We start from the raw sequence: 25001 nt of genomic DNA on the forward strand, positions 1-25001 counted from the left end.
CATCATTCTGTTTCTGTATTTATAATTAACTTCCCCTGTTATGGAGAAATTTCTTTTCCCCTCCTTTACTATTTATATATTTAACAGACTTGATTCTTTTATAATAAGATAGGATCCATTATTATAGAATTTTTAACCTTTAGGTTTCTGCTTCTCATCTCATAAATTCTGGGCCATAGAAAATGTATCTGTCTTTAGTTCTTGTCTTTACTTTTTGTTTTGGGATCACAGCTCCATGGGGCTTCAGTGCTCATCCTGGCTCAGTGTGTGGGGATTGTTACTGATGCAACTCATAAGACATCATGAATCCAGGGGCTAGAGCCATAGTACATCAGGTAGGGCACTCGCCTTGCACACAGCCAACCTGGGTATGATCTCCAGCATCTCATATGGTCCCTTGAGCATCGCCAGGAGTAATTTCCGAGTTCAGAACCTGGAGTAAGCCCTGAGTATCACCAGGTGTGCCCCCAAAACCAGAGGAATAAAAAAATAAGAGATCATGAATCCATCCAGAATTTGGATTTAACAGGCTTTTGTTTGTGGCTTTTTTGGTCACTCCTGGGGTGATACTCAGAGGTTACTCCTGGCTCTGCACTCAGAAATCACTCATGGCGGTGATCAGGCGGTCGGCTGCATGCAAGGCAAATGCCCTGGCTGCTGTACTATTCTCTGGACCCAGATTTAATAGGTTTGCTCGAGGCCCTCCCGTTGATCGTCGATTTGCTCGAGCGGGCCCAGTAACGTCTCCATTGGAGACTTTGTTGTTACTGTGTCTGGCATATCGAATACTCTCGGTAGCTTGCCAGGCTCTCCGAGAGGGGCGGAGGAATCGAACTCAGGTCAACCATGTTGGCCGCTTGTAAGGCGAACGCCCTACCGCTGTGCTATCGCTCCACCCATCTGTTAATAGGTTTAACAGATGAAACTGCACTATGACCAGTCATCTCTCCCTCTTTCCACATTCAGGCAGGCGTCCCTGTGTGCGTGTGCGGGAGTGAGGCAGTCTCTCCCACAGGAGGCTGAATCTCTCCCATCTCAGGCCAGCATATTCAGGAGTGTAGAGAGTTTCCCCAGTGCCAGGCCCTGGAGGCGGCAGCGGGAGATAGTGCAGGAACTCACTTGCTGGGCCATCAGCCGGTGCTCAGTTCTATGGTGGGAATCAGCCAATGAACCAAGGGAGAACCAAGGGGCCCTGGGGCTGCCGCCTGGGGGCCCTGCTATGTGTAGAAGCGAGAAAACAGCCAAAGAAACAGGAAGTGGGAGAACAGGGAGAGCCAGACCGCTGCCAAAGAACCCAGCCAAGGGAAATGCTGACTGCAGAGCACTTACATGGGAAATCCTGGCGAGCCCTGTCATTGGTTGGTGGGACAGCCCAGAGGTCTCTTTGGAGACTGTGTTTAGGGAGAGGGACAAGTTTTGGACCACACCAAGCAGTGATGGTCACACTCCCAGCTCTGCTCAGGATACCTGGTCATGTTGGGGATCACATCAAATTGCACAGCGACCGCCCCAACTCTGGATTCTCTCTCCAGCCCATTCTGCAGGGTTTTGTGCCAAAGGGTAGCAGAAATATAGGCTGAGAGCTGAAGAGTTATGTGGGACCAAGGGACAGGGCTTTCAAGATGGGAGGTGTTAGTGTCATAATGCGAAGATGAAAATGACCCAATTGGAGGAGGAGCTTGCCTTGCACACGCCTATTGGGGGTTCAGTCCCAGGTACCATATGGTCCCCCAAGCTCACTGGGAGAAACCTGGAATACAGAACCAGGAGTAGCCTCTGAGCACTGCCAGGTGTGGCCCAAATTACCTGTGGCCCCCCCTTCCCCCCCTTTTTCTTCTTTTTGGGTTACACCCAGCGATGCACAGGGACTACTCCTGGCTCATGCACTCAGGAATTACTCCTGGTGTTTCTCGGGGATCGATACAGGATGCTGGAAATCGAACCTGGGATGGCTGAGTGCAAGGCAAACGCCCTACCCGCTGTGCTATCACTCTAGCCCCCCCCCCCCCTTTTTTTTATGAAAGAAACTTTCCCAGTAGGTAGCCAGAGATGAGAGGGTAGGCAAGTAGGAGATGGATTGTTGGGGTGAAGTGCACAGATGGAGAGACTGAGGCAGGGTGAGAGCAATGTGCAGAGTCAAGACTGAGTCAAGTACAGTGGACAGAGGCAAGTAGGCCAAGCCAGCCGGTCACCAGCCCATCACTGTCCTTTCTCTGCTCTTGCTGCTTCTCTCCTTTTACTGTGATCTGTGGATTTTCATTTCCTTAAGCACAGCTTCTTTTGTCTTTTTGTGCTCTCCTTTGGGGGCCACACCTGGCAGTGCTTGGGCTGACACTTGGCTCTGTGCTCCGGGATCACTCCTGGCAGCTAACAGGTGTGTGGTGCTGGGGATTAAACCCAGCTCTCCGCTGTACTATTGCTCCAGCCCATGTGTGTCTTTGCAACCTGTCAGTGATGGGGATGGGAAGGAAGTGGTGGGGCTGTCCTTGAGTTTTAGTCCACTGTGCTATATTGCTGGAAAAGAAAACTTAACGACTGATTCTTTGTAGGCTGGAGAGAGAACACAACAGGCTGAGTATATGCTTTGTGTGCAGGCACCCCAAGTTTGGTTCCTGGAACTGCATCGTCCCCCAGCCCTCAAGCACAGGGCAGGGAGTAGCCCTTGCGCACTAGTGGGCCTTGCCCCATAGTTAAAGAAAATAGAAATTAAAAAAAAATTAAAAAAATAGACAGTACAGCAGGTAAGGCACTTGCCTTGCTGGCAGCCGACCTGAGTTCAATACGCTGGCACCCCATATGATCCCCCAAGCCTTCCAGCAGTGATTCCTGAGCACAGAGCTAGGAGCACTGCTGGATGGTGCTAAAAAAAAAAACCAAAACATCAACAAAAAGAGACTGAAAGAATTTGAGAAGGCCTGGTGTTTAGAGGACGGGAAATTAGAGCTTTTACTAGCACAGCTGGAATATCACCGTGTACAGTATATAGTAATGCTAATGAATTCAGTGTTCAGAAGACTTCTAGACATTTTGCTGTTTCAGTCCACTCAGTTAATAGTAAATTAAATGGTAGAAAAACATCTGGGTAAGCAGAATTGAAACTATGGAGAATATCTATGAAGATGGGGTAACATTAATTTTTTAAGAATACATTTGTGTATTTATGCTTAAGATGTCGCTCACAGCATCTGCCTTGCCTAGGTTCAATTCCTAGCACCTCAGAGAGTAACTGTTGTACAACAGACAAAAGAGGAAGTATAAAGTGAGATCATCTCTTTATACCTATCTCGTCCCTACTATCACTCCTTTCAAAAAGAATCCGTTAATACCATGTAATACAACTTTCCAGATTACTGTGTCTTTGGCAGGCAGGTGGGAGGGGACCATACCCAGCTGTGTTCTACATCTACCCACCCACCCCCCAGGGTGGTGCTTGGGGAAGTTACTCATGGCTATGCTGCTGGGAACTCAGGCGGAGCTGGGAATCAGCCCCAGGCTTCCTGCATCTTTCCATGTGCTCCAGCCTCATGCCTGTTGAATCAGTGTTTTCTCCCAGCTTAGGTACTTAACAGTTTTCAACCGAAAAGTAAATTAAAACAGCCTGCTGGTAACACTGATTTCTAAATTGAATCAATTTTGCAACTCGGGCTTTCTACATGCACATTATTTAAATCATGCACATTAGAACAGCCTGAAAATAGTGAGTTAAGAAAAATGGGACAGAAAACTCACCCTTATTTCATAATTCTTTTTTTTTTTTTTTGCGGGGGTGGGGGACATACCTGATGGTGTTCAGGGAAATCACATGTGGTGCCAGCGACTGAGCCATGTGCAAGATGTACTGTCGCTCCAGCCCTCATGATTGGTTGATATTGAAAAACACATGGAGCTTTAAAGACTGAGGCATAGCCACAAAACAGATATAAAATTGGAGCGCATCCCTTTCCGTTCTTTTCCTTTTTCTTTCTCCGTTCTTCCCACCCTCTATGGTGCTGGGGATTGAACTCAGGACCTTCTATGTGCAAAAAAGTTAAAATAATTATTGGGGCTAGAGAGACTGTACAGTGGGCAAGAGGTTTGCCTTCTACGCACAGACCTAGGCTTGGTCCAAGGCACACCTTGGAGTGATCTCTGAGCAGAACACCAATGGGTGTAGCCCAAAATCCAAAAGAAAAAAAAAAGAATTTGTGAGGCCTGAGAGACAGCTCACATGCTCAGAGCATGCACTGCTTGCAGGATGCCAGAGCTGGAGCCTGGGTGCGATTCCCAGCACTGTCTGATTCCTTGAATGCTGTGTAATCAAAAAACAAAACAAGTTCTAAAAGGTCTGAGTTACTTGATAAAATATGGATTTTTAAAATATGGATAAAATATGGATTGTTCAGTATCTATTGGCTTTATTTTATAGGAGAATGGGGTGCAAGAAACAGTGGATCACAATTCCCAGCAGGAGGAAGATGAGCAAATGACCTTAGCCCAGGAGAAACCACTATTACAGAAGAATGAAGGTGAAAATAAAACAACAGATAAACCTGACCGGGACACAGAAAAACCTGCTGAATCTCGAAGTGAGGTAAGCAGGTCAGCTTTTCAGCCATACAGTTTGACTTTATTGCAGATTTCAGGGTTTTGACAAGTTTTGCATATGTGTGCTCTGCAGTAAGCAGATCTCACCTATGAAAATGTTTTGTGAAGAAGCCCATACAATGAACATATATTACACACTAGGGCTCAAGTGGTAGTACAGTGGGTAGGGTGCATGCCTTGCATGTAGCTGATCTGCGCTTGATCCTCAGCATCCCATATGGTCCCCTCGGCCTGTCAGGACTAAGTCTGAGCACTGCCACGTGTGGCCCCCAGACTCAGTTTGAGGAGTTGCATGTGCCATAGTGGTAGGGGAAAACGAGACACCCACCCCAGGAATCTTCACAGCCACCCGAGGCAAGCCAGGTGGCCAGGTTGAAAGTGAGCCAGGGGAGCCTGCAGGCAGGTTGCCCTCCCCCCCACTCTTCATTCCCTTATGGGACAGACTCCAGGAGCCCTAGACTAAGGCCGCCCCAGGGGGCCTCCTTGGCTCCTTGGTGTCTGACCACATCTCTTTGGTGATTAGAGGAGATGCAGGAAATGAAGCCCAGGAGCCAAGCTGTGGGGGTGGAAATCTCTCTGCAGCCTACGCTCCCCTGCCCCCTCTCACTGGGCCATAGTAGTCATTTGCCAGTTTATAGGCACTGCACCCCAAAGTGGGGGTTGGGGGGGAGGCTGGCAGAGGTGCTTTAGGCCAGAAGTGCTTGGGTGCTGGTGCCGAGTAGCTATGTGGAGAATGGCGCTGGACCCTGAGGCTTCTACACATTAGGCCTGTGCTACTTGAGCTAGTGTCTCACCTCCCCCATACCTCAGTTTCTGCTCAGTCTTGTTGCAATCCTTGCTGACAAGCCTGGCACAAACAGTCATGATCAGCCTGGAGATTCCACAAATCTAATCATTTTGAAAGGTGTATCCTCCTGACAGGTCTTGCCCAGGTAGTTTGTGAGACTTGCTGCTTCAGCCTGGAGTGTTTGGGGAGATCCTTGCTTGTCCTCTGAGGAGGGAGAGCACCGTCTGGGCCATCAAGACTGATGGGTGAACCAGAGTACTGCTTTGTTCTCTGTGCCCACCCCTCCCCCCCCCTCCCCCCCCCCCCCCCCCCCCCCCCCCCGCCCAGCCTGTTCTGACCTGTTCTGGGCAAACGAGTTTTTCCCTGCACACCTTAGGTGAAGTCTTAGGTGAAGCAGGAGCCATGACTTCCAGATAGGAAGGATCTGCTCTCAGAGCAGCAAAGGTAATATTGCACAATTCTCCAAATTCTTAAGTGCAACTTCTCCCTTTCTCCAGCCATTTGCTGCCACTCCCAAGCTTGCTGGAATTAGAAGTGTGTGCCCAATTTCTCCCTTTTCCCTGTACATGAGTGTCCTTTGGGGCATGCTGGGGAGGGTCACGGAAGGCAATGAGCTGCCAGACTGGTTCCCATCTGACTGGCACTTCCATCTCCGCTTTCTTGGGGCATCCTACCCTGAAAGGCGCTGGCTGTCCTGAGAGCACCCCCATTTCCCTTCCTGACTGCTCCTAGTGTGTGGGTGAGTAGTTCCCACTGCAGTGCTTTACCGTGAGCTCCTTGGCATTCTCCCCCAAAGATAAGCTCCTCGAAACTCAGGCAGTTATACTCAGGCAGTTTGGGGGGGTAGGGGGACAGAGGGGATTGAGTGCTTTATTTGGAGCTGGGTAAGTGCTCAAGGCTTATTCCTCTCAAGTCTCAAGAGATCAATATGGGATGATGGGGATTGAAACAGGGTTGGCCGTATGCAACTGTTGTATTCTCTCCAGTACCCTGAAGAAACCTTTTAAATGTAGTGCCAGGAACTGCCCAGCATCCCCTTTACCTGGCCATACCCTGTATTTATTTTGAAGAAAACATTCTAACTGAGCTGAGTGCCCCAGTCTACCACTTTATTGTATAAAACTTATGCTATTAGTTCACTTTTCTTTTGGGTTTGTCTTTGGCCTTCCTCATTAGGCTTCTCAGTGAAACACTGTTTTGTTTGCGCCATTGCTGGGAATGGAACCCAGAGCTTCACACATGCAATGCAAGCACTTTACCACCGAGTTACCTTCCCCAGCCAGGAACTGTTTTCACTTAAGTTTGACTCACCTTTAGTAACCGACTGCTGCAACAGGCACTCATTTAATAGTAATGAAACATTAGATCAAACATTAGACAAAACATCCCTGATACAAAAAAATCACAGCCAGTTCAGCTCGACACATCTCTGTGACTTGCAAACTACTCACTTCATACAGGAGCTTCTGAGAAGATACCCTTCTACTAATTTCTGGGATTTTACTTTTACCATTTGTGTTGAAATAAAAAAGAAGTGAGTTGTCCATGATCATAAATCGCTGGTGTTTATTTGCGTTCTTTCAAAGTCTTTCAGTGACAAACATGCAAGGATACCTGAGACAGGTGACATCATTTGCTCAGTAACAGTCACTTCTTTGTTACTGCAGGCCTAGATGAGTTAATAATATACAATGTATGTAGAATAGCTGATCTGAAAATACTTTCTCACTGTGGACAAACTTATATTACTGTTTCATCTTTTTAAAAAAAGTGTCTCAGGGATCATTGTGTCTGAAGTATACTTTAAATACTCTGAACTGTTAAAACCACAAAGAAGTCTTGGCTGAAAAAGGATCAAGTATGATTATTAATACTGTTTTTTGGATTGACCCCAGGTGAGCTGCATGCAAGGCAAACACTCTACCCACTGTACTAACACTTCAGCCCCAAGTATGATTATTTTGTTTTGGGGTCATACCCAGCAATATTCAGGGCTCTGTGGTTAGGGATCACTCTTGGTGGGGCTCAGGGGTTCTAGCAATTAAAGCCGGGTCAGCCCCATGCAAAGCAAGTACCCTACCCACTTGTACATCTCTCCAGCCTCAAGTATGATCATCTTTTATATGAAAATTTAGGAAGAAATATGAAAGTCTGACTTGAAAAGAAAGGAAACAGACATAATTTTCCAGCCAGAAAGACAGCCCGAAGTGTTACTTTGGATGCTTTATACACCACTGCCCCATGTTCAATCCCCAGCCCTTGAGCACCGCCAGGATCAATCCCCAAGCACAGAACCAAGAGTAACACAAAAAGAAGCCCCCCAGGAGAGAGACACAGAGGGGGTGGGGGTGGGGTGAAGAGGGAGGGAGACAGGGAGATGGGGAGGGAAGGAGGAGACACCGAGATACCACTTCCTGGAAAATTTAATTGAGCTTGATTTTTTGCTTTTTGGGTCATACCAGGTGATGCACAGGGGTTACTCCTGCCTCTGCACTCAGGAGTTATTCCGGGCGGTGCTCAGGGGACCATATGGAATGCTGGGAATTGAACCCAGGTCAGCTGCGTGCAAGGCAAACGCCCTACCCGCTGTGCTATCGCTCCAGCCCCTAACTGAACTTGATTTTTATATGAAATGTTTTAGCTCAGTATTCACAGTGGGTAACTCCCATGTTAGCCCCAGGAAAGCATGTGCAGCTCCTGGAATATGCCTTAAAGAACGGCTCTTTATATGCAAGATCTGTGTACCCAAGCTGAAAAAAATTACCTTAGAAATGGATTAGTCAAGGTGTAGGAAATCAAGCGTAAAATTGTTCTCACTTTCAGTAGGGGCCACACTCTGGAGGAAAATGGAGCTCAGTGAAATCTAGAACTGATGAGACTCAGTGACCACCTTCCCATCTCTTTTATCTCCTATGTACCCAGGTGTGTCCAGGGGTACTAAAGAAAGGAAAACAGGCAAAAAAAAAATTGAATGAAATACATCTTGATTAGCAACATTTATTTAAAAAGTAGAAATCATTCTGGGGACACAGTGATAGTACAGCCAAGTATGGCGCTTGCCCTGCAAGCAGCGACCCAGGTTTGATCCTGGTCATCCCATAGGGTGCCCCAAGCACGGCGAGGAGTAACCCTGAGCAGCTGGGTGTGTCACCCCCCCCAAACCCCCAAATTCGAAGTCATGTATTTGGTTTGTGCTCTATACGGTGCCTGAGATCAAAGCAAATGCCGTGCCAGCCCTATTTTAAATAGCAGTCCAACTGGTAAAAACATCCAGCATTAGACAACAAAAGACATTTTTTCAGTAGAAGTGAAAGAAATGTTATCCGATTTAATAAACCCTGCCAAAATAGACACAGAAAGCCCTTATACAGCATGAGCCTGGAAGCATGCAAAAAGGAAACCAAGTACTTCCATACACACGAATACAAATACAGTCCAACTGGTGTGAGGCTTCAAAACAATGCCAGGGACCTGAGGGTGTAACGGGCTTCACATGTTTGAGACCCTGATGTTGATTCCTGACATCACGTTCAACACCCCAGGAAGCCCTGAAGTAGAAAAGGAGAGGTGGGAGTGATGCTACATGTACAATCCCCATAATATACAAATACCAGAAATCCAGGTAATACATAATGGGTACATTTCTGCGTATGGTGAACTCAAAAGAAACTCAATGAATAGAGAGAAAACTCAAATGAGAACTTGGAATGCTCCAAAGAGGTACTACTGGATTCCGATACTACAAAAGAAACCAGAGGCAAGAGAGATGGCTCAAAGTGGGCGGGGCACACACTTTGTGTGGTGTTGGGGTTAAAAGACAAAAAGAGAAATGGGTTGAAGATGGGAAATAAGCTCTTAAGCCCATGCTAAGGTGCTCACTGCTCTTCTGTTCAGGAAATTCCACCCCTCCTTTTAAAAACCACAATCTTTAAGTGGGGAATTCTTACTACTACTGATGGAGCCAAAAAGTTGTAAAATGCATGCCCTGTGAATGAATGCACAATCTCTGCACCATAGTTCACTGATACACACACCCTACAGAGAAAACCACACTGTGCTGCATGTATGCGCTGGGGGAATAAAAATATCAGTTATGTAACCGAGAGCAAACATACCAACATGTCAAGACAGTGTACCCAGAGAAAACATTAAAAATGATATACTTACCTAGGTATCACTTATGCAAGGAGGCAAAACTAAGAGCTAGTAGAGCCTCTGTAAAAAGAATTGTCAAAGGAATTATTTCAACAAGAAAAACTAAACCCAGAAGGCAGGAAATAATGGGTTAAGAAATTGGTAATCTAAATGCATATTGGGCCAGGGTGTGGCTCACCAGTAAAGTGGATTCCTTGCATGCATGAGATCTAGGTTTGATCTCCAGCACAGCAACAGTATTAACTAAAAATCCAAAAAAAGTCTATCACAATTTCACATAAACTTGGGGTGTCAGCATAAGGTCTAACTAAATACCAGCCCCATACTATATGGAAGATGGCTGGGGCAGGAATGGGGAGGAGCTTGGAGCTGAAGGTTCTTGTTTAAGGATAGAGAAACATTGGAAACAAAAAAGTGAAATTTCAAAGTGGGGATAAAACTTGAGCATGGAGATCAGAGCTGGCAGGTTATCCTATCGTGATTAAGCTTAAACCCTTACATAACCACTAATTTTAAAGTGAATGCCACCTTTGGTTTTTCTACAGAGATATCCAAATGGAACAGAAACCCCTCTCTCTCTGGAAGACTTTTTCCAGTTGTTTCCATCACAGTCTGAAAATTCACTGGAGGTAATTGGGGACCTCTATTCTTATTCTTGTAGGAAAAATGACTCCCCTGATATCTTTCTCAATATGAAACCCTTTCACTTGGGCATAGCTTTTTTTTCTTCTATTAGTATGTGTCTTAATAGATGCATTGTTATAAAAGTTCGTAACAACATATTCCTCAGTATTCGGGGATAACTGACGTTAGGAAAGATTAAGCATCGCATTAGGTACTATGACTGCTGCTCAAGCAGGGTTAAATGTATCTCAAGTGCTTTTCCCTCCCTTCCCTTTTCAGGGCATCTCACCAGGAGATATTCCTCCTCTTGGAAGTATGAATGATGGCATGAATTTTTCAGCACATAATATCAATTTTAGCCAGGCTCTAAGTCAAGACGTGAGTCTCCATGAAGCTATGCTGCGCTGTCCAACAGACGGTACATTTAGAAGTGACGCGGCAGCAAGAATTTCACAGCCGCAAGAACCATTTCTACAGTTAAATTGTCAAACTACCAATCCTGAACAGGCTTTTCCTGCAACTAACTGGACAGGGCTTTTTCCCTATGATGAAAATCAAATGCGGAACCTACCGAGTCAAGACCTTCATTGTGACCTGGATACAAACATATTTGATGAGATAAATTTAATGTCCTTGGCTACAGAAGAAGGTTTTGATCTAATGGAAGCTTCTAAGCTTTTTGAAGAACCAGATTCTGATTCTGGACTTTCCTTAAATTCAAGTCACAACAGCACCTCTGTCATCAAATCTAATTCCTCACACTCTACCTATGAAGGAGCTATAGGCTATAGCAGTGACTTTGAATCTGTTTATCATCATGACTTAGAAGTAGAAGGGGCTGTGGGAGGTTACTACCCAGAGCCAAGTAAGCTCCAGAGTAACTCTTGTCCTAATGGGGACCTTGCATTTCAACATGTATTTCACAACCACACCTATCACTTAGAGTCAAATGCATTAGAATCCACTTCTGAATCCTTTTCATGGCCTGGCAAGACACAGAGAATAAGGAGTAAATACCTCAATGACACAGATAGAAACTTAAGCCGTGACGAACGGCGTGCTAAAGCTCTGCATATCCCCTTCTCTGTGGAGGAAATTGTCCGTATGCCTGTTGATTCTTTCAACAGCATGCTGAGCAGGTACTATCTGACAGATTTGCAGGTGTCACTCATCCGCGACATAAGGAGGAGGGGGAAAAACAAAGTTGCTGCTCAGAACTGTCGTAAGCGCAAATTGGACATAATTTTGAATCTAGAAGATGATGTATGTAGCTTAGAAGCAAAGAAGGAAACCCTTAAAAGAGAGCGAGCCCAGTATAACAAAGCGATTAACGTAATGAAACAGAAACTGCATGACCTTTATCACGATGTTTTTAGTAGGCTAAGAGATGAAGAAGGCCGGCCAGTCAATCCAAACCAGTATGCTCTTCAGTGTAGCCATGATGGAAGTGTTTTGATTGTACCCAAGGAACTGATGACCTCAGGCCACAAAAAGGAGAACCAAAAGGGAAAGAGAAAAAAATGACAAGAAATTTAAAGTTGGATCCCACTAAAATACATAATATTGTGACTTTCAGAAACTGATTAGAAACCACTGGGTTTCAAAATCAACTTGCAGAGTATTACCTAATTAAGGAGTAGTACTTGAATTGCTCCGTAAGGCTCATTTCGAAGCTTATCTGGACAAGTTTGAAAGCTGATACCAGAGGTGAAATTTGATAGAAGCTACTTTTCATGAAGCCTAATAAATGTCTTACAGTCAAGTTTCAAAAACACGTAGCCAGTTATTAGGAACAAGGTTACTTCAAAAGCAAATAGTCTTCTGAAATGTTTGACTTGAAATGCAAAGTAGACTTTTAAAGGTTGATTAACTTCTAAGCACTGAAATCTTAGCTTTTCGAAAGTGGAAATTTTCATGTTTTTAACACAGCTTTCTTGTTTTTATTTAGAATTTATGGACTCTTATTCCCTCACTTTAAGTCACCTTGGATCCCCCCCAACTACCTATTATTTTCCAAATTCAATATTCCAAATTTGCAGTAAACTTGAAGCTAATAACTGCTTAACTGATAGGGAATCATTACATACTATATGAAATTTGAAACAGCCAATTCCTAAAGCAGTGTGCCAAAAGTTTCCTGGTGCTTGTGACTGAACCTGGCACTTCCTACATGTTAGGCAAGTAAATGCTGTACTGCAGTACTACCTAGCAAAAGTTGAGCTTTAAAATATTTAGGACCATTTGACTATAGTCAAAATAGGACAGCCTGTGGACAAGGCAAAACACTGACCTCGTACTGAAAATATTTAATCTCACAAACCAACAGGTTCATATAATCGCAACTACAGCAAGGTAACTGGGACTACCAGTGATTGTTTTGAGAGGTAATTACTGATTCCAGAAATAACAGGACTACTATATTGTTTAGAAATGTGGTTTTTATAAATGTTCTTAACTTGGCTGGCATTTCCCCCCAAAATTTTACCCCAAAAAATGCCCATACTTTGCAGGTATTTAAGGATCACAACTATGGGTCCTTGCCTCCCGAAGATCTGTCCAGCTTTTTGGGCCATACCTAGCTGTGTCTGAGTACTTAACTCGTAAGGTCAGATCACACCTAGCAGGCTTGGGGAACCATTTGGGGTGCCAAGGACTAATCCTGGATTAGCTGCACGCAAGGCTAATTGCCTCCTACCCACTGGAATATTGCTCTAGCTCGGTTTTTGCTTTTTTTGGGTTATATCTGACAATGCTCGAGGGTTCCTGATAGTGTTTGGAAGACCATGCGGGATGCCCAGGAACAAGCTCGCGTCAGCTTCCTGCAAAGAGGATACCCTATCCTGCTGTACTATTGTGCTGTTCACCTGTTTTTAAAACTGCATGAATGCACCAAGTTTGTATTCATCATTAGCAAGTCCAGATGAACAATGGTTTGAGTGCAAGTAGGAGGCTGAGAATTCCAACAGTGCTAGGAAAGGCAGGGAGGAACCCATCTACACCAAAAGATCACAAATGTGGTAGCAGGAATGAGCAATTGGTGAGGGTTAGGAGTGGAAATAGGGCAATCCCTTTGAAGTTTCAGGATTCCTCCCCTGACAACCACTAATCATACTGCATCTAAGACATCTAGATGCATTTTTTATGGTCTTAATGGTATTTTATAATAAAAGAAACTACTTTGGTTTACAAATTTATCAGTTTTGTTGCTTTCATAATATATGCCAATCCCTTACACAATTCTGCTCAGAGGACGAATTCATTGAGTTGAGGGGGAGGGTTGGTCTGCCCCATATATTGTAAATGTATTCCCAAATACTTGGTACACATGGCTTGACAACCGCAAGACCTCAGAGTTTAGCAATCTGAAATTTCTTTACATTACTCTTTGAAAAATACACTATGGTGCATGAATTTTTACAAGGCTGTTTTTAGCATGAAGTATTTTGAACTGGGCCAGAAATGGTTTCCCTGTATTTTGTTTTGCAGTAATATCTGCAGTGTTTAAGGCTATAGTTATCAAGTCATTTTCTATTGGCAGCCATCTACATCAGTCTTGAACACCTTCTTGTATAGTCATTTCAGTGTTAGCGTACAGCGGACAATATATATTTGATGGTGTTCAGGACTGGTGTACATGGCTACCAACAAAGACACTGAGGTTTCCCCTCCTCTAGTTCAGCACTAAGCCACTTTAGTTCCAAGCCTGGACAATTATGTACAGGAAAATCAGCAACATGTTACTTTTGCAAGGCACATATACCCACGATCTTTTACCAAAATGTCAGAATAACTTGACCAACTAGATACTAGATACCTCCCATCTCTTCAGAATCAACCCACCTTGCACTTTATGATGGAGAATTGTGTTCCACCTTCAACTCTTTTTTCAAGATTCATCTCTTAAGTAGCCAATAATACTTACCTTGTTCCTAAGTTTATTTTAGCCTGTTCTCAATTTATCCCCAATTGTGTATGTTAAACGTGCATTTGTGCTCTTGTAAGTTACCTTTTTCAAAGCCCCACCCAATTCCTTGCAGCTAGATACTTTAGTCCTTCAAGTTCACCTTTCCCAGTAATTTAAAAAACAAGTATTAACCCTACAAGTTAACAGATGCACCTAAACCAAAGTTAATCTTTTCATTAGCTTGACTTACCTGTGAGAAGCCAAGTCAAACCTCATCATTAATTTTATAGAAATGTCAAAAGTAGAAGAGTAACTTCTAACACTATGATGTAATGGAGCTCAATTGGCATTTAAAAAAAAACGGTCTATTGACAGATTTTCCTCGGTGCTTTGCAACTGAATTAATCTGGACCAAATTGCAACTGATAAAATCCCATGATCTTAAAACACCAACACCACTAGCCCTATTAACAAGGAAAAGCCAGAAATTATAGTAGTATTCACACGCTGAATATACATGTATAAAGAATGGCATTTTATTAGGGACAGCCAATAACGTCCAATGCTTTTTACTCATTTATCTATTAATACCAAAAAAAAAAAAGGCAATATGCATAGTTTTGTTAAACTGCTTTCAAAATCTAGGGGATTGCAATCCTTCAGACAACTGTTTATATAACAAGATTCACATTTTATGTGTAAACATTACACAAAGTATTTGGATACAAAATTATTTATTTTATAAACTTTGTATTTAAAATAGAATTTATCTACTCACAAACCTAAAAACATGACATATACTGAGCTTCTAGCTGATCTGATGTTAGTCTTACACTTAATTTGTAATTGTTTTATATTAAAAACCTGTACTAAATGAAGTTTTTAAAACCAGAAACATTTCCCTTTAATCTTAAAAGTGCTTTTAAAAAGGAAGGCACCAACAAGAACTACTTTCAGATGGTATAGAATTTCTTATTTCTTGAAGATTCTGTGGTTGACAACTTCTTCATTAGTTACCTGCAGCAAGACACCTTCCTGCCAAAGGAAAAAAAAAGTATCTGAAGAAGTTTATCACGTTTGTCTGAAGAACTTAAATAAACTTCAGTTGTAGTCTTAAGATAAAAGACTTACTGGTGCATACACAGTAGAATATGCACAATCACATTAATGAAAAGGCAATAAAGCCAGGAAACCAAATCGATGGCACTTAACAAAATTCAGGAGCCAACCTATCTCTGACTGGGTAGGGGAGTCTGGGAGTCACATTTAAACCCAAATCTTTAGTCAGAAAACAAGATTCTACCATTTTGTCCTACCTTCTCCTTAGCCTGATCAACCATTATCAAAAGAACAAAATGTACTTTTAATAAAATACCTATTTTTGTTCAGAATGTCTGATCCAAGAAAAGTGAATACAACAGGGTTGGGTGTAATGATGGGAAATTTCATGATTTATTGAATTGCAGCCTAACTTTTACCTACCATTTTGCTACCAACACCACTGAAGGAACCAAGAAAAGCTTTATTAATGATCACTTGGCTTGCCTCAGCTGTTGAAATGAAGCACTTGTTACAGTCTTTGTGGCAGCAGAATATACTTGTCCATGGTTCATAGCAATGCTAAATTCCAGCAGGGAAAAAAATGATATGTTAAGCACCTAAATCTTCACAGAGGGGAAGGGGAAATGGGAAAGAAGGAAAAAAAGGGAAAAACCAAAATGATTTAAATGACAGATTGGAAAACAGGGTTTATGAAATTATTCTCTTGAGTTTATAATTGTTAAACTCAATTTACAGCTATGTTAAACTACTAAGAACCACTAAACTGGAAGACCATGGAGAGTATTAGTTCATCTTTTGGGGAGGAAAATTAAGAAAGGAAAAGTAAATGAGATCTTACCTAAAGAAGTTTAACTGAAGCTTAGAACTATTTTGCTCTACACCCTCAGCTTTCGTTGGCATCCTTATAAACTACTGTAGTTAAAGCTTTGTAGAAACAGCTCAGTTTCTTAAGACTGGCTGTACTTAGTAGCCGTCAAGAGTTCTCTTGTACTAGACCTGTATCCCTGAAGAGTACCTCGCTGGGGTTATTTCCTTTCCTTGCATTGAAGAAGCAGCATCTAAAAGATCTAAAAAGGTGTTTCTCCTTGCAGAGATATCCCTTTAGTTATCTAGATAATTTAATCCTGATGAATTGCAGGCAACACACTTATATCTGACCAGCATTTATCTTACACAAATATCAACAACAACTTTGCAATGGACCTTAATTATACTACCCACTCCTTAACTTATTTAAAATAAAAAGTCTATAATTACACAATTTCCTTTAGAATTATTTTATTAAATCATAAATGTACAACAGCTTCTTAACTCTACACACGCACTTAAATTTTTTAAAGGAAAAAACGTTATGTCTTATTACACCATGATCCTGGCTAATAGCTTTTCAAAACTTTGAGAAAAATCTTAAAAAAGGTTTCACATGTCACCTGAAACTTACAAATTTAACATTATCAAAGAAGGAATGCTTCTACACTCTTACAAAGACCACTAGAAAGAAACAACAATTAAAAAGCTAAGAAACTGTCTCAAAGGCATTTTTTTACAATCCTTCCTCCACCGTAAGGTAATGTTATTAAATAATCCAATCCATTCACAAAATGGCTCTCTGCATCTGCTCTGGTGTCTTCTGCCATATCACTGCATATTTATGCATGACTGAGATAAGAGTTTCCTTAACATTGTTATTTCGATAACCTGAAGCTGTTCTGTTACCTCTGGGCTCTCATCCTCTCCTATTTATACAGTGAAGCCTGTTTCAACAGAAGTAAAGAGTAAAAAAAAAATAGGTTATGATATTATCCATCTATCCAGATTTTAAGGAAAGATAACATGATCCTAAAAAGCTTTTACTCCTGGCAGCTAGATCTCCCCAAGACAATATAAATAATTATAAAACTCAAAAGCTACTTACCCATGGCAATGGGAAGAAGCTCAATATCTGCTTCTCCCTCCATAACCCCCACTTCCTCCACTGCCTCCTGGACCATAGTTTCCTGGAATGACAGAGTTAAAAAACATCAACAGATCTCATATGATTAGCTTGGTACTTTAGTTTCCTATAGTCATCACTAGGCAAGATAAACAGAACAATGAATAAACTCAGAAACAGACAAAATGTCTTACCCTTAAAAAATTCTTTTTGCTAATGCCCTCTCTTAAATGATGCTAATTTCAATTCAAACACTTTTTAAAAGAAATAACCAGTAAGTAAAAGGTATATCTAGTTCTTCTGAAGAGTAACTTTGATCTATGGTTTGACTAGAAGTTTGGAATTATCTGACTAATAATTTTCATTATACCCATCCAGCACCCTCAGTGATCTTCCTCTTAAATCTATTAATGCGGGGCAGGAAATCACTCTACAACTTAATACGTAATTTCAAAATATTCTACTTTTAACACAACCTCCGCCACTCCATTCCCTCAATTTGACTTTTAAGTATTTTCCCTGAATTTTTACTTCACTGCATAATAAATGTGCTATTCAAACCAACCATAAGCACATCATGTTCAAGTCTTAATATTTTCTTACCTCCACCATATGGTCCCCCCATATTCCTGCTACCACCAAAGTTTCCACTCTTCATTGGACCATAGTTAGAAGGTTGTTGGTTATAATTCCCAAAATCATTATAATTTCCACTTCCATAATTTCCTATAAAAACATTGGAATACTGTTTTTGTATAATGAACCTCTGAGTAAGTAACACAAAAACATTAATACAGGCTATATATTTAGGACAAAACACCCATAAAAACAAATATTCAAAGTAAATGCAAACACCTATCTACAGTGCTGTAATTTTCATAGGCAACTGACAACATTGCAACGAAAAATTCCATGATAAAAGTCATTAATTTCAAATTCCCATATAAAGGTTGCAGGTGAAGTTATTACCTCCTCCATAGTTGTCATAACCACCTCCGTAGCCCCCACCCTGGTTGCCATATCCAGGTCCTCCACCACCATATCCTCCTCTTCCTCCTCCATAACCAGGGCTACCTCCAAAATTGCCACCTATTATAAAATAAGCCTTTAAGTAATTACTTAATATTTTCAATTCCATTTGATTTCTTATCACACCCATTTCCAGCTTTCCAAACATTTTTCAAATGATACTGATACTGAAATCTAGAATAGCGTCAAGGTGCAGAATAGCATCTCCTTGGCGAGGACATACCCACCCAACCTGCACAGAGCCAAATACCTAGTTAAGTTACAGCTCTCAACACTAGAACTATTTCTATAGTAAGGTCGCTTATGAAATTACCTTGAAATGTAATTTTGTCCTAGGGTTGTGGGGGCAAGAGGTAGGCTAGTGGGAAAATGTAGAGGAGCCACATAGTCCTACTGGTCCAGAAAATTAAGTTTCTCAAGTCATGCTCCCTATGAATTACTATCTCTTAAAAATGCCCAGCACCTTCCTCTGAGTAGAAATGGGGGGGAGGACCAGAAATTAGCAAACTCCATATAACTTAAAAGCATTTAAATATTCTTTTAAGCTATACATTAGCAATTTGAGCACAACTCATCCTTCTAAAACCTACTGCTGGAATTTCAATGACAGTGACATACAACTTTCTCAAGTGTACTAGTAAATCCAGAAACGGAGTCTATTACTATCTCAGCTTTAAATCTCCCCCCTGGGGCTGGAGCAATAGCACAGCAGGTAGGGCATTTGCCTTGCACATGGCAAACCTGGGGTTCGATTCCCAGCATCCCATATGGTCCCCTGAGCACCGCCAGGGGTAATTCCTGAGCGCAGAGCCAGGAGTAACCCCCTGTGCATTGCCGGGTGTGACACAAAAAGCAAAAAATAATAAATAAATCTCTCCCCCCGCCCCTTACAATAGATGGGACTGAACCCACAGCCTCACAGATGCAAGGTTTTTTGTTGCTTTACTGCTGAGCTACATCCCAGCTGAAATGTTTCTTTCTAAAAACATTTCTCACAAACTTTCCTATATCCCTAACATGAAACACTTAATAGAGAACATAGAGAACACTCAAATTACAGTGGCTCACAAATTTATCTGGATGGACCCAGGAGTACATCTGTGCAGTTCGGAAAATTTTCGTATATTATCCTTGGGGACTCAACTAGCTTATATATAGCCTAAGAATGCACAACTTTTCTAATATGCATTATTTCATTTATTTTCCAGAAACAATCATGTCCTATTTTTTTAACAACATGATGTATATTTAAATTCTTATTTAAAATGTATCAACAATTGTGCAAACCATTATCACTTCTATTAAGGTCTTAAGTTTTCCATAACAAAGACACAAAATAAAGGCGGGTGGGGGAAGCCAAATAGAACCATTTTCACCTAAGTCCTTCAAAGAAAAGGTCAAGGTGAAGAGTACAGAAAAATTTCACAAATATATTCACCTATCCAACAAAGAAAGCTACATCTTAACAAGTCTTAGAAATCCCAAATGCTTGAATAAACTGACCTCCAGGTCCTCCTCCATACCCATTATAGCCATCCCCGAATCCACGACCACTTCCATATCCATCTGTCAAAAGAGCAAAAATAAATAAATATTGTATCCTATTCACCCCATTCCTACTTTGGGATTTGGTGGGCAAGTCCTTCCCAAATTGTGCTTAGGGATCTCCAGGTGGCACTGGCCATATGCAAGGCTTGCACCTTAACCCCTAATCTATCTCACTGGACCCCACTAATTTTTATTCGTTTCTATTCTCCACTAGTACTCCTAACATACATTAGTGTCTGTGAGACTTCAACTACCTGTTTTAGAAAGCCAGTCACTGAATTTTTTCTAAAAAGCAGATAGTACAAAGAGGACAGGGTTGTTCTGCACACAGATGGCCCAGTTTGACTCCCAGACCTAACGATCCTTGTTCAGAGCCAGGAGTAATACTGGATGGAATCAATAGTTGGTATACATACTAATCATTTTAATTATTATGGTAGTTGTATGGCTACCATATGGTTAAAATTAATATTTGCTAGGTAAACTGCTCAAAATGCTGATCATCTGAAAACTCTTGTCCCCATCCACAATAATACATGGTCTTTCAGCTTGGAATTATTTCCTCCCTCAAAGCATCAGAATGAAATCCCTGCAAATATAAAGTTACGCTGACCTCTTTTCTAAGTCAGATTTCCACCATGATATAACCTAAGTCTTAACTAATTTAAGGAATGAAAACTGCATCCTAGCTTTCAAACAGATAACCCAAACTTACCAGATCCTCCTCTGAAATTACTTCCAGGTCCTGGTCCGAAATTTCCACCACCACCACGAGAATCCCCAAAGCCAAAGTTGCCTGCAAGAATCGTTGTAGTTTGTAATATGCGCTTACACGATACTCAATATAAATAAAAAACGGGGCTGGGGAAGACAGACAAATGCAAAAATATTACCTCCTCTTCCACTTCTAGAACTTTGGACTTCCTGCATTTCTTGTCTAGACAAAGCCTTTCTTACTTCTGCATTATGACCGTTAATGGTATGGTATTTCTGTACTGAAACGGAAAGTTCGAACTATTACACAAGCATTCAATACTACATTCAAATCTACTCTGTAATTTTTTCTTTTAAAGTTGTGCTTAATGCATTAGAGCAACACCACCTCTATCTAGACACTTACATACAATCTTATCCACAGGATCATGGTCATCAAAAGTAACAAATCCAAAGCCTCTTTTCTTTCCAGACTGCCTATCCGTAATTATTTCAATAGTATCGATTTTCCCATATTCCTCAAAGTAATCTCTAAGATGATGTTCCTCGGTATCTTCTTTAATCCCACCAACGAACAGCTTCTTCACAGTAACATGAGCCCCTGGTTTTCCAGATTCCTACATTAAGCATGTGGGGGGGGGGGGATAACAAAGATGATTCAGAGCACATCTAGGTATCATCACTGCTTTCTATATCAGGCAAAACCAAGGTTATCGCTAACAGACTAACCTTTTTGATGTTAGATTTGAGGGAAGGGGCTTTGGGGCTGAGTCAGGTCACACTGAGTGGTGCACGGGGCTCAAGGGGACCATGTGACACAGGGGACCAAACCTGAGTTGGCTGCGTGCAAGTACACCCTACCAGCTGTACTCTGTCTCCAGCCCCTGAAGTTACACTTCTTACCTCTCTTGCAACAGCACGTTTTGGCTCAACCACTCTTCCATCAATTGAGTGAGGTCTTGCAGCCATGGCAGCATCAACCTCAGCCATGGATGAAAAAGTTACAAAACCAAATCCTCTTGATCTTTTGCTTGCTGGATCTCTCATAACCTTAAAACCAAGGAATAAATCTTAAGCTCATTTGATCATATTTGTTTTATGGACTAGTAACATGGAAAAACAGACACAGACTGAATTATTTTCTCCATGTTCCACCAACAATTTAAATACAAAAGGCCAATCAAGAGTTGAGGACCTCAAGTGCCTTTTTTATACAACGTACCACACAATCTGTAAGTTTGCCCCATTGCTCGTAGTAATTCCTCAAACTTTCTTCTGTTGTTTCAAAGCTCAAGCCACCAATAAAGAGTTTACGAAACTGTTCCTTTTCTCTCTGCAAAGGAAAACACCATTTCAATTTTTATTTACGTTTTCTCTTCATATGCAGGAAATAAAATTCTTAAATATGAGGTGACCTGCTGGCAGAGTACCTTTTTCCTCTCCAAAGGAACAGTTTCTAAAGTTTTCTGGGGGGGAAAAAAAAAACTTACATCAAATTTAAACCATATGTTAAACTGCATATTGCGTTACACCAAAAAATTGCCTCAGCTGAACTACAAAGTCATTAATATCTGATCTAGATTTACTTCACATTAAACAAACACAATCACTTAATGAAATACTGACAAAGGAACACATTTCAGTCTCTGAAGGATTAAAAATGACCACCAAATATGCATTCAATCTCATACCCTAAAACACAAAACCCACCCACATTTTTTTAAAGCACAAAATGCATATGATTCCTTACTTAAAACCCATAGTTTATCACGCATTTAACAGGACAATTTCTGGATTGGATTTCCCCTTACTGCACCCTCTAGTGGTGATTATAATGTATCTGAATTTTTAAAAAACTGTTAAAACATTTTCATTTGCAACGTATGTACAAAAACCTGACCAAAACCTAAGTTTTTAAAAATTCAAAAGCTTTCTTTTTTAGTGGGAATGCCAATTATTTGGTATTCAGACAGCAATACAGAAACAATCTGATCACTGGGCTACCAAACAATACGGTCATAGCAGTCATCTCACCTTTTAAAATCATAAAAATGCTTAAATGACCACTGAGAATACCAGCAGTTAAATATATTACAATCATTCACTTCACTGATAGGCTGAAAGCTGAAATGTACTCAACTGAAAAGGCCTTCTGGTAAATTACAATGTCCTTTATTTTACAAGTCAAAAAGGAGGGGGAAATCACCCCTGGGCTTAGACCTTTTAATGTCTATAAAAACAGACAAGTGAAACGTAGCATCACCAAAAGCCCTTTATTTGGGGCATCAATTACAGAGATCATTTGGCTTTTCAGTTAAAAGTTTCAGCAAAACATTAAGTCACATGTTCAGGACTAAGTCCATTAATACAGAGTAAAATGTCAACTGTAAATTTCCATACAATAGGAAAATAGTTTGTCCCTGCAAACTGAATTACAGTTCAACACCCACAGCTCCATGGAAATTTTCCCTGCATGCATTTCTCCCATCAAACCGTGGTAAAAAAGCAATTCAGATCCCCTCCCCATAGTTAAATGCATAAAATCAAGATTCTGGAAATTTCAAGACTAACAAATCACAAAACTTCCTGGTAAGTATTTAAGTGCCAATCCGTTCAAACTACTAATTCAGCATATTGATACTTCAATTTTAAAGTGTTGCAAACTCAAATTACAAGATAAAAAAAAAACTACCAGTTTTTTACAAAATCACTACCAAAAGGCAAAAACTCATTACTTACCTCAGTTTTTCCGAACTTACCCGATGTCCACTATCGATTACAAACAAAGTTATTTTATAAGAGAACTTAGGGTCAAAGAAAACACCCGGGGAGACCCCCCACCCCTCTCTGGAGACCTAATATTTATCGATGTAAATGATCAACCATGATCACAAACACAAAATGAAAAAAAGTAAAAAGTGACAAAGTTCAAAAAAGACACAGCGGCCTAGCATGAAACGGGCTGGTATTTAGCAATACAGGCAGAAGGAAGGACTAAGGCGGGTTTCAATCGTAGTTTACAGAGCAATTAAGGCTCGAGCCATTTTCAGTCCACGGTTCCTCGTCATTGCTAGCTTATCTCCAGTTAAGGACCTGGGGGTGGAGTGGAGGGGGGGGATTGACCCGGCAATGAGCAGATTTCCCAGCCCGGTGAGCTTAAACACGCACGCTACGCCCCCCCTCCCCCCGCCAGCCCGCCCCGCCGGCCGCGTCCCACGGATTAAAAAAAAAATCCTTTCACAAAGTAAACAAGAACTCTGAACTGCTACCCCCCCAACCCCCACGACTCCCGCCCACCCGTCCACAGCCCTCCTCCCGCCCGCCCGCCCGCCCGCCTCCCCCCCGGGGCTTAGGGTAAAAACTCCCTGCGACAGGCCAAGTGTCTGGGGATGCGCAGACCCACGGGGGAACCGTTACTCCCGGCAGCGAGGGCCGGGACCAGACAATGCCTCGTCGCCGTCGACTTCGTCGTCTCCCCCCCGGGGCTCGCCTGCGCCTGCACCCGCGCCCGCGCCCCCGCCCCGCGCGCCGTGCCGTCCCGCCCCCCGGGAGCCCTCGCGCCCCCTCCCGCCCGCCCGCGCGCCTTCGGAACGCAATGGCGCCATTTCAGCGCGGGCAAGGGAGGAGGGCGCCGCCGCCGCCGCGGCGGGTGCGCAGGGCCCGCGCCGGGGCCCGGCTACCCACCCCACCCCCGACCCCCGCGCGTCCGCCGCCGAGCGGCGGGAGAGGGCCCCGGGGAGGAGGGCGCGCCCGGGGAGCCCCGCGGCCGCCGGCCGGGGCGGCTGCGCGGCGAGGCAGGAGCGAGGTGAAAATGGCGGCCGCCAGCTCCGGCGCCCCGGAGGGAGGGGGGAGGGGAGCGCCGCAGCCGGGCGCCCGGGGCCGCAGCCTCGCGCCCCCCCGCACTCCCACGCGCACTCCCACCCTCACACTCGCGCGCGCGCCCGCCAAGGGCACGGCGGGGCCCGCACCGCGCCCGGGCGGCGGCCGCCATGTGCGGGCGCCCCCTCCCCCCACCCGGCCCGGGGAAATGGCGCCGGCAGGCTGAGGGTGGAGAAGGTGGCGCACAATCCGGGCCTGCGCCGACGCCCGGAGCCCGCGGCCGGGCGCTCCGGGGCCGGCCCCGCTGCAGCGCCGCGGCGCTCGCCGGGCCCAGGGCCGGCCGACGTCCACCGAGGCGGCGCCAACGGCCGCGCCATGCCCTGTGCCAAGAACTCATTGATTTCGGACCCGTTACCTCCATCGCGGACTCAGTCGCTTCAGCCCGATTTCCCGCAGCCGAGCGAGATGAGAGAGATCTCCGCGGACGGACACGAACCGGACTCGTCCTGGCGCTGGGGTGAGAACTGCCGCTGCTCGAGAAAGGACCGCCGCGAGGAGCACCTTCCACCCGGGACCCGGCGCAGCTGCTACTGCCGCTAGAGCCGCTGCCGCCGCTTTTCTAGAACCTTCCCCCCGACTAACGCGTCTTCCTCTACGTCAGGCCGTTGCGTAAACGCCCTAACCGCCGCCAATGGCGGGAACGCGCTACGCCCCTCCTTACGCCAAGGGCGTACTCCTCCGCTCCCCGGCGGCCAGGGAAGGGCCCTGACGTCACCGGCGTAAAGCGGGCTAGTGAATTGCGGAAGGCGCGAGGCCCGCGTAGAGCTCTCTCTGCGAATTGG

General features: G+C 43.5%; 2 protein-coding genes across 5 annotated transcripts in view; one reads left to right on the top strand and one right to left on the bottom strand.

The window, feature by feature from the left end:
* The window catches only part of NFE2L3 (NFE2 like bZIP transcription factor 3), a 37462-nt gene extending 25611 nt beyond the window's left edge, over positions 1–11851 (top strand). The window contains exons 2-4 of the mRNA XM_056118432.1: positions 4406–4570; positions 10072–10155; positions 10430–11851. Coding sequence (XP_055974407.1) covers positions 4406–4570; positions 10072–10155; positions 10430–11674 — 1494 coding nt within the window. The 3' untranslated portion in view covers positions 11675–11851. The remainder of the gene's footprint in view (positions 1–4405; positions 4571–10071; positions 10156–10429) is intronic.
* A 2717-nt stretch (positions 11852–14568) lies between these two features.
* On the bottom strand, positions 14569–24896 carry HNRNPA2B1 (heterogeneous nuclear ribonucleoprotein A2/B1). Of its 4 annotated transcripts, XM_056118655.1 has the most exons (14): positions 24575–24887; positions 21771–21806; positions 21563–21673; positions 21244–21390; positions 20747–20957; positions 20520–20621; positions 20342–20422; positions 19582–19644; positions 18019–18138; positions 17653–17775; positions 17032–17113; positions 15955–16870; positions 15537–15674; positions 14569–15089 (listed from the first exon to the last, which is right to left on the bottom strand). In XM_056118655.1, the coding sequence occupies exons 1-11, from the start codon at positions 24578–24580 to the stop codon at positions 17052–17054; spliced, it is 1062 nt and encodes a 353-aa protein (XP_055974630.1). In that variant the 5' UTR covers positions 24581–24887; the 3' UTR covers positions 14569–15089; positions 15537–15674; positions 15955–16870; positions 17032–17051. The 4 variants fall into 4 exon arrangements, with proteins under 4 accessions (XP_055974630.1, XP_055974633.1, XP_055974631.1 ...); XM_056118658.1 differs by lacking the exon at positions 18019–18138 and having other exon boundaries at positions 24575–24896; XM_056118656.1 differs by lacking the exon at positions 15955–16870 and having other exon boundaries at positions 24575–24893.
* Between the last annotated feature and the right edge of the window lie 105 nt (positions 24897–25001).

Source organism: Sorex fumeus, unplaced genomic scaffold (assembly GCF_029834395.1).
Source record: "Sorex fumeus unplaced genomic scaffold, SorFum_2.1 ptg000037l, whole genome shotgun sequence".
NCBI lineage: Eukaryota > Metazoa > Chordata > Mammalia > Eulipotyphla > Soricidae > Sorex > Sorex fumeus.

Excerpts from the sequence above, each read along its gene's own strand:
- HNRNPA2B1 (XM_056118656.1), bottom strand. Across the intron at positions 20,958-21,243 it reads AACGTGCTGTTGCAAGAGAG|GAATCTGGAAAACCAGGGGC; the intron begins GTAAGAAGTGTA and ends TGCTTAATGTAG. Across the intron at positions 19,645-20,341 it reads TAATTTCAGAGGAGGATCTG|ATGGATATGGAAGTGGTCGT; the intron begins GTAAGTTTGGGT and ends CTCTTTTGACAG.